Source organism: Ruditapes philippinarum, unplaced genomic scaffold (assembly GCF_026571515.1).
Source record: "Ruditapes philippinarum isolate M1 unplaced genomic scaffold, ASM2657151v2 ctg7320_1_1_1_1, whole genome shotgun sequence".
Lineage (NCBI taxonomy): Eukaryota > Metazoa > Mollusca > Bivalvia > Venerida > Veneridae > Ruditapes > Ruditapes philippinarum.
The window spans coordinates 1-16,428 of record NW_026855771.1 but is presented as its reverse complement, the minus strand read 5'-3'; the positions used below and the strand labels follow the sequence as shown (position 1 = coordinate 16,428).

The following is a 16,428-nucleotide window of genomic DNA, read 5'->3' as shown; positions in this document are numbered from 1 at the left end:
ATGAAAACATAGAAAATTATATGTATATATTAAATGTAAGTTACGTACCTTCGTCCGGATTCAAAGTCGTCCAGTTTGTAAAGTGGAGAAAAGATATACATCATATACACATCATTTAATGATAAAATATAACGTTATGTTCGGTCATGAAATCAATTATATGAAGTGTTCAGAAGTATTCGGCCAGCATTACAAAGCAACCGATATTCGATTGTAAAATTAAAATTTCTATAAAAATACAATTACATATCTATTACACAATTTATATAAAATTGTCTTTTTTTCTGTCTAAAACATGTCTCTATAATTTAGAATGAATGGTTATCTAAATACCGTTAGTGTTATTTTATAGCAATTGATGTTGAATAACAAAATGTACAGTGAAAATCGTCATATTGTGGAGTTGCAATACATGTAAAAGCTAAATGATTGTTGAAAACATATCATTTATGTCACTGCTCAGCTATTTCTGTGCTACTGCTGTGCTATTGCTAACTGCTGTGCTACTGTTACTGTCAATTTAACGTTTTATAATTTTGCTACAGTTACTGCTGTGCCACTACTACTGCCAATTTCACGTTTTATAATTTTGCTACTGCTGTGCTATTGCTAACTGCTGTGCTACTGTTACTGCCAATTTAACGTTTTATAATTTTGCTACAGTTACTACTGTGCCACTACTACTGCCAATTTCACGTTTTATAATTTTGCTACTGCTGTGCTACTGTTACCGCCAATTTCACGTTTTATAATTTTGCTACAGTAACTTGTGTGCTACTGTTACTGCCAATTTCACGTTTAATAATTTTGCTACTGCTGTGCCACTACTAACTTCACGTTTCCTACTGCTGCCGCTACTGCCTCTTCCCATGCATCAAATCCAAATATTGTGATACCAAATACTGTGAAAACGACACAACAAACAGTGTCCTGTCTACTGTATATTGCTTAATGTCTATTGCAATGACATTGGTCAAAGAACTATAAGTTTCAGTGTTTGTGTATTTACTCATATAGGTGGCAGTCACATAATCAATGTGACGCACGCATCCAGGCTATCTCAAAACTGTGTTCACTGCGATTATATTAATTAAAACCTGGTTTTAATAAAGGATCGATCTTTTATTCTTGAGTTTACTACTTCTGGGCCGAATAACGTGCTCGATTTCGAAATATTCACTGTATATGCCTTACTGGGGCTTGAGCGGTCAGAGAATCCTAGCGTATAAGGCGTATACCTTCCACCGAGTACCTCACGATCGATTGGTGGCTGGTATCCAGGATAATAAGTATGCCCTAAAAATTAAGTAGACCATCCTGGCATGTATACCCCCAAATCGGATCCTGGAAATTGGCCTGTTTGCATGTAGGATCGTGAACCGGCTTTAGCTTGTGGCTTGAGCCTTCAATAATCCTCACGCCATATCCCCGGCCTAGCTAGAATATACCACAGGGTCTCGAGTGGGCGCTTGACAAGTAGAGATCAACCTTTTGACTATCCTTAGCCATTAATTAAAAATTTATGAACAATAATTGATTGTGCTCGATCATATGGCTTAAAGCCAACCAATTTCTATATACAGGGGCATTCGTGGCCGAATGGTAAATGTCTTCGACTCGCAAGCACTTATCCCTAACCGCTGTGTTTGAATACCGGAAACGAATTTCGTATTGCTTAAGTGGGAAAGCGGGTGGTTCTAACCAAGTGCCCGTTCGGGTATGAAAATGACCAGAGTGGCACCTAGGGTCTTACTCCACCAAGAAAGCTGAACTTCTAGTTGGTCATATGGGAAACATTTTCCAACATAAAACAAACATTAGATAGTGACTGTGTATTGTGTACTACTTACTATGAAAACCTTATAGCACAAGACGTTAACACATTACGAATATTTTGCTGACATCGCAAACGACTGTGTCTAGCTTCCTGTCTTCTGTTTACTGCCTTCAGCACACTGCATACTACTAACAGCTTAATTTACTGTCCCCTGCCGTTTGCTTAAAGCGACTACACTGAGGTTTAAAAGCCTATAAGAACATAAAATTTGAATTTTCGTACATAAATTAGCTGGGGCACTTTAAACTGAAATATATGCAAAGATAGTCAAGAAATATACTGCGAAATAAATTGAAAAATCGTATTTTTATGCTTTTCTTAGCTCGATTTGTGTGAAAAGCGTTAAAACGCTTTTCAATTTTGGTCATATTTTTACAATTTGAATAATTATTCTGGAAAACAAAGTGCGCGAATGATCTGAAATTTTTTCACAAAGATTAGTGGTCTAAACCTACATCAAATGGTATATTTATCTGGAAAGATATTTTTAGTTCCATCATTTCAAAAAACCTCAATGCCCCTTTAATGATTACTATTTCTTTCTGTTTCAAAATATACAACCTATAAAGAACTTTATAGTCGCAGTCTCTGTGCTTTTACATATAGATGTCCAATAAGCCATCCTCGTTCTTTTTACTGATTCTATACAGTTAAGTGATGCTAACTTGCTTCTGAGAATTATGCAATTATAACAGAATTCAATAGCAGAATATCAAAATATGTCATAAAATATCTTTTTAAAACATAAATGAGATTATCATAACAAGAACCCATATTTGAATCATTATTTTGCCTATTTATGAATAATTAAGCAAATATCAAGGTTTTCCTCTCCAATAAAGGAAAAATTTTACGCAAAATCAATATTCATTATTTTCAACGGGTTTGCCGGCCATCTTGGACGCCATCATGGATTACTGAGCCAAATGAATATCCATTCCGGAAACTAGAGACCTAGTATATAAAACTTGCTTTTGGCTGACATAAACCACTTCGTTGTCATTATACCCTATTTGCAGCACTAATAAGTGTGCATGTGTAAAGGTCTCATATTTGCGTCTACTTTGATACGATCATGCTGAAAATTTCAGTAAATAAAATTTAGAGACATATTAATATTATATTTCATTTATTGAACTTCATAAGAAAAACACATTTAGTAAGCATGCCAAATAAAACCTAAAAATGCGTTATAAAATTATTCTTATACATGTACATTGTATATGGTCTGCCCACCCTGACTGTTAATAACAACCTGGCAGCCTTATGTCATTGATGTGACACAGCCTTTTCAGCTCACCTGTCACAAAGTGACATATGGTACCCGGTGAGCTATTGTGATCGCTTTTTGTCCGGCGTCCGCCCGTAAACTTTTATTTTATAAGACATCTCCTCATAAACTGTTTAGTCAATTTCATCCAAAGCACAAGAACTTTTTCTGTACTTTAGACATAAGAAGGGCAATTGACAATTAAGCATCAATATATACATACAAAAGGTGAACAAGAGGTGTCATAACATGTGCATTTGCGCGAAATTATTATTTTGTAAAAAAGAGAAAGTAGCTGATAGAATTTTAGCCGGATTGCGTTGAGAATCTGTATAAAAGTTAACAAACCAAAAGGCTTCAGTAAACAATATACATGTATAAAAAGAGTTCCATTTCACATGATATCTCGTTTTGGGAGATGCAGAATGGTGTAAATATTACAAAAAGACTAAACCTATTACTTTCTATGTAATAATAAGGTTATAATGTTGTTGGCTGCTTTTAGGTAAAATATAAATATTGTATAAAGATTTTGATTTTCTTAAAAAGGGCACTATCCACAAACAATAAGAGTCTCTACCAAATGAACCATTAAAAGGTAACTATATGACTAAGTTAGTATCAAAGTACTCACAACTTAAAAGGTGTAACATAAAGCATTTTGTTTCGCCAAATTCATAAAATGCTTTAGATATATTATATGTTATCGATCCATCGTTCAATTGTAGATGAAATAGCTATATGTGTTTACACTTGACTGTCAGGGTGAAATGTTAATAGCTGGTTATAAATGTGTTAAGGTGTGATGTAAAGCAATTTATTTTACAAAGTACTGTACGTTGTCTTAGTATAAACATCACCTTACGCTATAGATATATCTGTATGTATAATTTGCAATCTACATTGAATAGAATGGTTCTCATTCTTGGCATTTAATGAAAGCATGGTACGTGAAAATAAGTGTTATTCTGTTACAAAAAAAATCGTTTAAAATTGCTTATTTAAAGGGAAAAAGAAACAATTTAGTAGCGTTTGACCTTATGTACCAATAATACAGATCCGTATTTTTATGAATTGTCGTACACTAAACGTAAGTAAGACGTGTCGAGCATGCGCAGCGTGAGAAGCTGACACTTCCGGTTGCAGACACCTGTAGAATTCACATAAAATATGAAATAAACTCTTATAATTGCCATTAACAAGGTCATATCGAGAAGAAAATGTTTAAAAATTTAAGAAAAAAGCTTGAGCAAGGTGTCAACCAAAGTCCTTTGAAAGGAGCGTTAGCATCTGCCTCAAAGGTAAGGAAATATGGCTTCCTGTAAAAGGTAAACAAACAGAAATTTGCCGAAAGAAAACGAAAGTGCAAGCCAAACTGAAGTTTGCAGTGAAAACAGATATGTATATGCCATTTCCAGCCTTGCTATTTGTTTAAATTCTTTAGTGACTTGGTTGAGAGCCAGCATTGTAATGATAGATTGAGAGGTCCGGATACTCGAGGCATTTTGAAATAACTTATTTTTTTGCCAGTTTCACGAATGATTTGTTGTATCTGAATAATTAGTCCAATATATTAGAGTTACAGGCTTGTTATAGTTTTTGTCGGTCAAGCCTGACGTCTAATAGTTATTGCTCAAAAACGCATAGCATCATAAAAAATTCCAAAAATGTCTATTGTCTTGCCTTTCAAGCTTTATTCAAAAGCTTATCATATTTTCTTTCAATTTCATGCTCAATCATACACAAAAACTTTCAAACGATGTACTGATCAATTTAAAATAAAATATAAACATCAATCTATTTTTGTCTATCAGCCATACTGGTTAAGCAAGGTGCTTTACAGATTGATTCCAAATTTTTGAACGGAAAAATATATTCGAACACACTGACGGTGCATGGGCAATTATTTCGTTAAAAAATATTCCGTTAGATTGTTCTGACTCGGTTAAACGCTTGCATTTGAATTAGCCAATCAGATTTCGCGCACTTTACGGCCGCCATTTGTTTATCGGCTGTAAAAGGAATTGAAATACATTAGAGGATTTAATCATGATTTTTCGGATGTGACAGTTTAATTATTTTGACAAAAGGTATTTATTTTTTAGTTTTGTTCATAAATAGGTCAAAAATTATGTAAATACACGCTGTCTTCATTGTTTTTCGTTCCGCCCGATTTTCTGGCGGAACATGCTATGGGTTTTTGAGCAATTTCGATATGACATTGCTTTGCCCAGAAGCAAAAATATCTCAAAGCGACGTCATATTTATAGGACTACTGAATAATATGAAATTAGGCAAAGCCTATGAACGAGGAAGTTGGTTAGAAATAGTTCATTTTTCTGTTTTAAAGGTATTATTCGGTATTTTTTTATGCACCGCTTCCGTTTACACTCATAATAGATCTAGTAGACGATTAAACACGGCAACAAAAAAAATATGTATAATATCTTGCCTTTAAAGCTTTAATCAAAAGTTTATCAAATATTCTTTCAGTTTCCTGCTCAAAGTTAAGTAAAGCGCTTTACACAGATTGATAACAAATTTTTTAACGAATAAATAATTTCATGCATGTTGATGGTTCACAGGCAAATATTTCATTCAAAAATATTAAGTTTAAAACTTAAATGTAGTCTGACACTTTTAAACACTTGCAGCCAATTAGCCTGTCAGATTTAAATTAGGGTTTTGTGATAGCCATTTGTTTTATGGCTTGTATAAAGAAATTAATTAGATAATAGGATTTATTCATTATTTTTCGGATGTGCCAGTTTGATTATTTTTTTAAAAGGTAATTATTTTTTACCTTTGTTCATGAACATCTCAGAATTAATTTTCATTTACATATATACGCTGATTTAAGTGTTATATTGTTCCAAAAGATTTTCTTGCAGAACATGCTATGTATGGTATCAGGTATATCATATAAATAAACTTATGTAAATGAATTGTATATAAAACATTTGTAAAATTATGACATGATATTGGTTTATATACTTTCAGCTATTAGATGAAAAACAACCTGAAACTTCTCCATTAGCAGAGAGTACTCCCAAAAAGCCAGGGGCTGCCAATGATGATGGGAACCAGTCCAATGCCTCTGATGTCTCGGGGTATGCAACAGCTAACCAGTCAATGGAAGAAAGTCCAGCCACAATACCTGTTGGTCAGCTGATAGATATTCCACTACAGGACACAAGTAGTGAGGTAAGCATTGCTTTTGATGTCTTACCCTTCTTACTGTTGTAACTTGAAATACTCTTAAAGAATAATATAGTGCTGTATGTTATGAAACATTTTTATAAAGGTAAAATTATGTTATGTTTTGTTAAATTCTCGAAAAAGTTGTAACAACAATAATATAATGTTGTATGTAATGAAACAGTTTTATAAAATTTATAAAGATAAAGTTATGTTGTTCAATGTTGCCAAAACATGATAAATTGTAACATTGAATATAGCTCTGTTAGTAAACATACTTTGAAAATGTATGTTAGCAGAATGAGATGTTGTCCAACAAAATATTATGCAGCTACAATGTACTTCATAAAGGTGTTTTACTGTTTAGCTATGATTTTGTGCATGCATCATTCCCTCTAATGGAAATATACCAGCATATTTCTTTCATACAGGTATTTGCTAGCTGTTCTTTCTTCAAAGTTAAAATAATTGTAAACTGCAGGTAGCAAAGATAAACGTTTATACACTGTAAGGATGTTAAATTGTTAATGCTTTATGTTTTGTTAAAGACCTTCAAATTTCATGTCTTAAAAAGAGTTTTACGTGTATCCTGCCAACTTACTGAAAGTGGTTCTACCAAGCCAGTGTCGGTTTTTGCTTGAAATAGTGCCTGAAGCTTGAAGTAGGATTTAGCTTGTACTGTCTGATTTAGCTTTTTAGTCTTTGTACATGTATAACCTTTACATATATTTTAGGTCCTAAAAAATGAGAAAATAAGAATCATTTCACCATGAAATATGTTTATTTGCATAATTATTCACTTTATATTTACTGTTTTCTCGCAAAGCTATTATTCATGTATATTAGTTAAATGTTATTTTACTTTTGAATACATGCACTTAACAAAATAGACATAGTATTGTGTAAATAAAAGGACTTGTTGTTATGTACATTGAATGTGGATTATTTTTAGTTCCACTTATCTAAAAAAATATAGATCTATTGTCATGACCCATTTGTCAGCACCAGTAAACCTTTTTTGTTAAGTGAATTTGTGCTCATTAACTTAAATTTTATCATATAATGGTGCTGTTTCTATCCCTGAGAAAAGTGGAGCATGCTTTTTATATAGCTGTTATTATTGTAACCCAATAAATATTCACAACCAATTAATATCCACTTATTTGCGGAAGGCATTGAAGCTTGAATATAAATTTGCACAAATAAAGCAGCAAGATTTTGTACATTAATTGTAAAAAAAAAAGTTTCATTTGCATACCATGATTTTGACAAATTGTTGCATGACCAAATACTCAAATTTTAAAGGCATCTGTTAGAAATCAACCAAAAAATATGATGTATTGTTGTAAAGCATTTAATACACAATTTTGTTAAATAAATACCTTTTATTAAATAAATATCTGCCAGACTGGTAATTCGTCGTAGCTTTATAAATATATCATATGTTTCAGTCTTCCGCCTCAAACCTTCCTGGTGATCTTACACCCCAAGCTTCACGTTCACGAACATCGTCCATCAGTTCCATGACAAGTGACAGCTCATTCTTCACAAATGTTAGCTTTCCCCAGCATCACTACTCTCTCCCATCGGACATGGAGTCCGAAATGGACGAGTCAGGGACAGATCTTAACACAGTCAGCAAAGAAGATCTTTATCATTATATACAGAAATATCAGAAGAGGGCCACCAGGTAAGATAATGGTATTCAAAGTAAACAAATAGCATGTAAACTGCAAGATTAGGTATTTGACTGGGGTCAAGGTCATCAGGTAGGGAAATTTTACAATGTTTTGAAGAAATAGTGGAAATTTGTTACATGTATGTATAACATATTCTATTTTACAAAAAGGGAAATTTCAATATAATATTGAAATGGGGTTTCTGCTTTAGGCAGTTTAAAGTAAACATTATTTTTTTAAGGACGAAAATAAATATACAAATAAGATAACATGTTATTAATTTTTGAAGGGGAATTGGGCCGAATTTTGGCCCTAAAATCCTGAAATGAGTGCCCTGATTGTCTAGGAAACATGTGTGGACTTTGTATTAAATAAAATAAAACAATAAGAATACAATATGTAGTATATCATTGTTAAGGCAATTATTTCTAGGCATTTCTGTATATCTTAAGATGAATGGAAATTGTTCAGAAGCCTGCTGCAGTAATGTGTACATTGAAATTTAAGTTAAACAGCTTTTTTCTAAGGCCTAGAAAAATTGTGTTTCAATTCATAAACTATTCTGCATATAGTTTTATGCTAAATCTGACCTCACAAATTATTCCCATCGTAAAATGTTACCTGACTTAACATGTACCCGTAGTTTCTGCATTGAAATGGTTTATATTAACTTTGAAAGCATGCACTATATTTTTCAGATACAAATCCAAATTTATGGAGCTTGTCACAGTATATAAAGATATGGTTCAGGAACGAGACAAATTTAAAGTGAGTGCTTTCTTTTGATATCATCCTAAAATAATTTTTGGATTTTAAATTTAAACAAAATTTTTTTATGCCAATGAGCATATTTTAACTGCCTGTCTGCATGCGCTACGGAAAATAGCTAGGGGGCCATTTTACTGTATTCAGAACAAAAAAGAACAGTAAGAGCTTGTTCCATATCACTAGAATAAGGTACCACTAGCTCTCTGTTATACAAAAGGAAATAGCTAAAGAAATAGCACTTATTCCAGCAGTCTGATGGACAACCGATTGTCTATCTGTTTGTCCGTACGGCTATTGAAAACTCGGATTACACATTTTGTCGGATGATGATTATTTGAAAAATAAAATGACAGTGCAAATCAAGTTGGTTTACAAATTTTCATAATCTCGTCTACTTTCTAATTACAGTCTTTATAAGAATTATCAATGAGATAAAATTTATCTCCTTAATTTAAAATATTTGGGTTCTTTTCCAGCTTATTTAGGGATGCAAAAAGACTGTTGCTTTGAAAATAAGCACAACAGTTTGATGTTATTATGAATGATTATGCACTGCTATAACTGTTAAAGTTCATTTGTACTAGGGGATAACTTTGGAAAAAAACAACATTTGCTAAGGTCAAACATCTATGGAAACTGGAGTATTTATGAAATGCAATTCTTTCAGAACACACTAACACAATCTCAGGACCGGGCTTTCCGTCGTATATCAGAGTTGAAGGAACAGATACAACTAGATCAAAAAGCCAAAAAAGATCTGGAAGAAAATTATACATTTGTCATTGAAGAAAAACAGGAATTTATCAAGGTTTTGCAAAAACAAGTAAGTAATGATTTATCTTTACAGCTAATTCCCCATAAAGAAATAAAATGTATAAATATTATATACTTTTTCATTTATGCCCATGCAACACAGAACAATACTGGGAAAAAATGCATTCTGAAGGTACTTTTGATTCTTTTTGTAGGATATTCAAATACTCAGAAACTTTGTATAAATGGCAACAACGGGCATTTACCATCCACATATTCATGAAAGTAGATAAGTACATTGTAAAAAAAAGGTCCATTTAGGTCATGAGATTTCAGCATTTAATGGGAAAACGATCTGACATTTATACAAAATGTATTGTTTTGTATTTTCAGGTTCTGTTGTTAAAAGAAGGCAAGGATATTCCACCAGATTTACAAGAACAGATTCAAGCTGGTAAAGAGGCAACTCAGAGTGAATCTGAGCAGATAGCGGCACTGCAAGCCGAACTCAATTCTCATAAAGACAAGGTACTAATTTTTGTATATTTTCTCGTACTTTAAGGGCCGGTATATTTCTTTATTTTTGTAAGATTGATTGATTATTGTGTGTAGATTTTTTTGTATAATGTATTGATTAAAGTACATTGGCACCCCATCCATGTTAATGCTGATGTCAGGTTCAAGGTCCAACCCCGGATATATACGAATTTTGAAAGTGATTTTAGGCTTGTTTTAGTTACTGACTTGGGTGTTGAAAGACATAAAAATATTTAAGTTATAAAAATAAGTTGCTTCAGACAGTAAATACTAGTCAAGATTGTATAAGATTTGTAGGCCGGCCTAGGTCTGCAATGATGTCATTGTCCAGAAATTTTCTGTCATATTTGATCAGCTTTCAAAGCTTTAACACTTACCCTGCTGGAATTAAAATTGATTAGCATATTTCAGCAGTATAGAGTCAGGCCATTGTGCACTACCATGCAGTTTGACCAGGGCCTATGCTGTTTAACGTGTTGGTTGGTCAATTTTTGTTTTCTGTAAATCCATGAATTGACTGGTAAAAAAAATTCAAATCCAGCTCATCAGGTTACAGATTAATATACTTGATCTTGTACAAAATTTCAGCTGAAACATCAAGATAGTTTACTACAGCGGTGTAAGGAGATAATTAAATCAAGTAAGGATAAATATTCGCAGTTATCAGAGGAGAAAATAGAAGTGGAAAAACAGCTTGAAGATACAAACATGGAACTCGTTAAATTAAAGGTATATATGTTTGCTGTAATTTGCACAATAGGTTGATGTCCAAAAATTCTAAATACATGGGGGAAAAAAACCTGAAAAAATGCGTGGAGGACTACCTATCTGTATAGGACTCCTCAGATTCTGTTTAGCAGATGTCAGATTATAATTTTTAGCTAAAATCTAGTATTTTAATGTTATCCTGTTTTTTTATTATCATTATTTTGTACAAAATCAGAAAGTAAACATACATTGAACCTTCATCTATTGAATTGTGGAAAATTGATATATGATACAGTAGGAAATGAAAACAGTTTTCAAAAAAGCAGGACGCCACACCATGAGATTCAGAGTTATATTTTGAATAAAATGCCCTTTTGATGGCAAGATTTGCTATTTGAATTTTTATCCAGGTGTTGTGTTTTATAATTTTAATGTTATTCTGTTGTTATAGGGAAGTGCTTCCCCAGACACTGTATCAAAACTTCAGAACCAGATAAAACAGGCTAGACAGGTGATAGAACAACTTGAGACAGATAGAGAGATTGCCATTGCTGAGGTAACAACTATTTGATTTTTAACTTTTTATGATAGACTTGTACACTGTATAATAGAGTTGAATTTGGCAATGCTTGTTGGTTTAAGGGGATTCAATATCAAAAGGGTGAAATTGTGAAGCCATTACGGTTTAACCTCCGTAAAGCAATTACCTCAGAAGAGCAATTACCTCTGTTTGAATTGTTACTCTGTACAGCATTTACTTCTGTTGAACAGTTTCCTCTGTAGAGCAATTACATCTTTACAACAACAGTTTCAGTTCTTCCCAAGTAAGACTTTAAAGACTCTGAAATTAACCACTCCAGAGCAACACCTCTCCCAAACAACCAAAATATTTGTTCTCCCAAAGAATGTTGGTTTTCAGAGGTTGTACTGTTGTATAGGGTCTAGTCTGATTGCTTGTATGTGTAGGCTGCCCTGATTTTATACTTGTGGTAAAGGCATGCCATTATTGCTGTAAGCCATATCTTGTATCTTATAACTCATCCACTTTACAATATATTTATAATTAGTTATTATAGAAACATACATGTATATATTTTTGAATAACAGTTAAAAATACTTATTGCGAAGTCATTGATGTTATTAGGTAAAGCAGCGAGTTCATGAAGAGATGGAGAGAAAGGATCAAGAAGTGTCAGAAATCCGTGCACAGACTCAGGGTATGGTAGAGGAAAATAAGAATCTGAAGGAAAAGATAGAAAAACTCGAACAAGCATGTAAGTGTGCAGATTTTTTTTTTCTTTTTTTTTCTTAAAAAATACATGTATTGTGGAATCACTCAACTGATAAGAATTTAAAATTATCTTGGTACAAATGGTATTTCTTGTAGATTCAAAAAATAAATGAATGTTGAAATATTCTGGGGCCTTTTTCAAGTCCTGTTGTTTTTTGTGATCACTTTTCGTCCGGCGTCCGTCCGGTGTCCGTCGTCTGTCCGTAAACTTTTACTTTAAATGACATCTCCTCATAAACCACTAAGCCAATTTCATCCAAACTTCACAGGAATGTTCCTTTGGTGGTCACCTTTAAAAATTGTTCAAAGAATTTAATTCCATGCAGAACTCTGGTTGCCATGGCAACCGAAAGAAAAAACTTTAAATATCTTCCTTTAAAAAACCATAAGAGCTAGAGCTCAGATATTTGGCATGAAACATCTTCTAGTGAGTGTCTACCAAGTTTGTTCAAATAAAAGCCCTGGGGTCAGAATTGGCCCGCCCCGGGGGGTCATTGATTTTCCCTATATGCATATAGTAAAAACTTAAAAAATCTTCTTTTAAAGAACACAAAGAGCTATGGCTAAGATATTGAGCATCAAACATGTTCTATTAGGTGTCTACCAAGTTTGTTCAAATAAAAGCCCTGGGGTCAAAATTGGCCTCGCCCCAGGGGGTCATTGATTTTCTTTATATGCATATAGTAAAAACTTAAAAAATCTTCTTTTAAAGAACCAAAAGAGTTAGAGCTAAGATATTTAGCATGAAACATGTTCTAATAAGTGTCTACCAAGTTTGTTCAAATAAAAGCCCTGGGGTCAAAATTGGCCCCGCCCCGGGGGGTCATTGATTTTCCCTATATGCATATAGTAAAAACTTAAAAAACTTCTTTTAAAGAACTCAAAGAGCTATGGCTAAGATATTTAGCATCAAACATGTTCTAATAGGTGTCTACCAAGTTTGTTCAAATAAAAGCCCTGGGGTCAAAATTGGCCACGCCCGGGGGTCATTGATTTTCCTTATATGTGTATAGCAAAAACTTAAAATCTTCTTTGAAAAACCCAAATAGCTAGAGTTTAGATATTAAGCATGAAACATCTTCTAGTAAGTGTCTACAAGTTGTTTCAAATAAAAGCCCTGGGGTCAAAACTGGCCCGGCCCCAGGGGTGTCATTGTTTTTTAACTATATGTGTATAGTAAAAACTTTAAAAAAATCTTCTTTTAAAAAGCCCAATGAGCTAGAGCTTAGATGTTTAGCATGAAACATCTTCTTATAAATGGGTGTCTACCAAGTTTGTGCAAATAAAAGCCCTTGGTTAAATTGGCCCTGCAACGTTTGGGGGGGGTGGGGGTGGGGGGGCCTATATACAGATGAGCGACCTCAGGGCCATCATGGCCCTCTTGTTATGAAGATCATGTAAGAGGAATTGGGGTTATTTTATCGGAATAGAAAGCTTTTCTCACTAAATACAAATTTACCCAGTTGAAAAGTGTCATTAAGACGTTCAAGCACCTACAGAAGTTAAGGAATCCACAGTATAGAGCCAAATTTGTGATCTGCAGGCAGGCCGGTGGAAAAGGCTAATGTAATCAGTTCCAGGCGATTAATAATTAGTAATGGCTAAATTTATTTTTTTACAGCTTCTGATCAGCTAGAAAAGTCAAGGGAGATAATTAAGAGATTGAAGGATGACAGGAAGAGGTTGATAGATGAGTATGAGGAGAAGTTGCGTGGTAGAGAGGACCAGATGGAGACAGAGAAAGAAAAGTTGGTTCAGGAAATTTCTCGTGGCAAATCAGCTGCTATAACCCTGATGCAGGTAAGGGTATTTGTATAGTTTTACTAACTTGTAAAAAAGAAAATCCATATATTAGTGTTTTATATCAAAAACTGTTGTGACTCAGTGTTTTCATGCTTGGCCCAATTGTGAGAGTATTGCATTAATAATCCGAGGGGGGGGTAGCATTTTTAATCCTCTGACAAATCATTATTTCTCTGTGACTTTTTAATATGTACATGGATTTTATGGTCATATATCTCTCATCATTGATTTTGAAATCATGGGGAATTATTTGTCAGTCATTTAAAGAGAAAATCTGAAATAAAACTGGTTAGTTACACAGGAAAAGCCTGCGTGGTAGATTAACAGCCAAGATATGACCAAAAATGATTAAAATCTGTCTTAAAAAAAAGAAAAGAAAAAAACAAACAAAACATTTCTTTCTGACTTGGCTTAAGGATTTAATTGCTTTATTTTTGCTTTTAATTTTTGTCATTTGATAGGAACAAGCCAATAAACAGAATGAAGAGAAAGTTAATGAAGCCCTGATTGAAAGAGATGAAGTCTGGCAGAAAAAAATGTCTGATCAAGAGATGGCACATCAAGAAATTGTTGTAACAAAGGTAAATTATGAAAGAAATACTGCCTTTACAACAAGTCTTTTTAGATCTGTAGTAATAGTGTTGTTTTGTATATTTAAAACTACCGGCACAACAAAGTAAAAAAAGATAACTTAATGGAAGTTTTATCGTATGGTAACTATATTCTGGAGCCATGATTTCAGAAGAATATTTTATAAAATTTGGAATTATTTCCTTATGTTATTCATTCTGAAAATAAATGAAAAACATGTGTAACTAAGAGAATAGCTAGACATGTTTTGCAAAAATAAATTAAATCTATGTTGGTTAAGTAAGGGGGGGGGGGGGGGAGGGGGTAATGAAAAAAAAATGTGAAAATTGTGAAATTTATTGACATTCAGAAGAAGGGCTAGAAACAGATTTCACAAGAAGGTGTATTAGGAATATTTTATCACCTTAGTGCAGTAACGGGTAGGTAAACTCCTATTGAATCATATAAGGAGTTTACCCGTTACTTCACTAAGGGTAATGATTTCTTTATCTGTTTTAATGTTTAATATTTTTTGTTGTAGGAAAGAGAACTTCAGCAGTTGCAAGCCAGGTTTGATGAAACCGTTGAAAAACTGAAAAATGAGAAAGAATTATATATCAAGTCTGTACAAGATGAAACAAGGAGCAAATTACAGGTAATGATCATCTTCCAGTTTTGACATACTTTGATGTGCCATCAATCATAGAGCTAACTGAAACAGTAAAATGTTAACATTTTCGTAATTTTGAAAAATTTGTTTCACTTGGGTTTATGTGGCACTGCTCGAGGAAGATCTCAGAAGCCCATCTTAAATACTGTGAGCTAGGTTGGAACCAATGACTCGGCTTGACTTAACAATAAAAATATTAGCATAATGTCACTTTAACATTGACTGTTATATTTCAGGAGAAGGAGCAGGAGATGCAGTTAGCAATGGAAGAGAGAGACCTTACAACAAAATGGCCACTCGTGTACACAGCAAGACACCCTGAGAGCACGAACTAAATGTCCAGCTGGAAAATCTACAAAAAGGTTTTACTTACCTATCTGTATAATTTTTGAGTAAATTACCAGCAAAACAATTGCAAGGCATTAAGCTATATGCAAAGATCTAATAAACATGATTTTTGTACTGGTTTACTCTTGAAATGTATGAAATGTGGGCAAGTTTCGGTCACTTTAGACTTATGCACAGTCTAGCAGGCTAAGGTTGAGGTTCAAGCTAAATGTATATACCTCTTGTGTATTAAGGGTCTTGGTTTAAAATATTGCTGTATGACTTAAACAATCAGTGGGTTTTTCTCACTTTGGGAAGAGGCCTTACTGGTTTGCGGACCACAAAAACCGGACAACCACCAAACCCGACGGCTTCAAAAAATACTTAATTTTCTATTTTCGTTGATTCAGTGGTTGTCGGTTACTTTTTTTCAACAATTTAAATGCATGTTTTCTTCTAAAATTTTAAGTAAATTAATTTATTTCAACTCCTTAAATGGTTATATATTTTAATGTCTATTTCAAGAAGTTGATATTGAAAATTTGGGGGTCAAGAAAAGCAATGCCTGACCTCATAATACCAACTATAATCATTTGCAGAGTAAACAATAGAATTATCCAAAACTCTCAGCGATTTGTTGCTGAAAACATTTTTTTTAACATGCTAAAACAAAAATTAAAACAGACCCAAGCTTTTTATCTAATTAAATCACATCTATTGTACATATCCTGTCGGACACATGGTTACTGTAGTGTAGACATTTTAGGTAAGTTTTTATATCCCCCTTTTCGAGCCTCAGATATTAGTGTAAATACAATCAGAAATAAACAAACTAGTTTGTTAGTTAGGAGAAGAACCTAGCCTGAACTGTCTTCAAACTTTTTAGGTCTCTAGGTTTAAAATTATGAAATCTGTACGAAAAATGTTCAAAAATTGTCCGGTTGATGGTCCCCGACCAGTAGCCTCTTGATATTTTTGGAAAAATTATCTCTAAAATTACTAATGTTGTGAAGTAAT

General features: G+C 33.3%; 1 protein-coding gene across 1 annotated transcript; it reads left to right on the top strand.

Moving 5' to 3' along the window:
- The first annotated feature begins 4,218 nt into the window (after positions 1–4,218).
- Positions 4,219–15,419, top strand: LOC132744313 (golgin subfamily A member 4-like). Its single transcript, XM_060732990.1, has 13 exons — positions 4,219–4,408; positions 6,108–6,311; positions 7,757–7,995; positions 8,683–8,752; positions 9,420–9,575; positions 9,899–10,033; positions 10,631–10,771; positions 11,202–11,306; positions 11,895–12,024; positions 13,663–13,841; positions 14,306–14,425; positions 14,956–15,069; positions 15,321–15,419. The coding sequence occupies exons 1-13, from the start codon at positions 4,328–4,330 to the stop codon at positions 15,417–15,419; spliced, it is 1,773 nt and encodes a 590-aa protein (XP_060588973.1). The 5' UTR covers positions 4,219–4,327.
- The last annotated feature ends 1,009 nt before the right edge of the window (positions 15,420–16,428 follow it).

What these genes read in the sequence shown, in the direction of transcription:
- LOC132744313 (XM_060732990.1), top strand. Translation starts at nt 4,328, where the DNA reads ATGTTTAAAAATTTAAGAAAAAAGCTTGAGCAAGGTGTCAACCAAAGT. An exon ending in CGTTAGCATCTGCCTCAAAG is followed by an intron (nt 4,409 to 6,107) that starts GTAAGGAAATAT and finishes ATATACTTTCAG; the next exon opens with CTATTAGATGAAAAACAACC. An exon ending in AAGAAATTGTTGTAACAAAG is followed by an intron (nt 14,426 to 14,955) that starts GTAAATTATGAA and finishes TTTTTGTTGTAG; the next exon opens with GAAAGAGAACTTCAGCAGTT.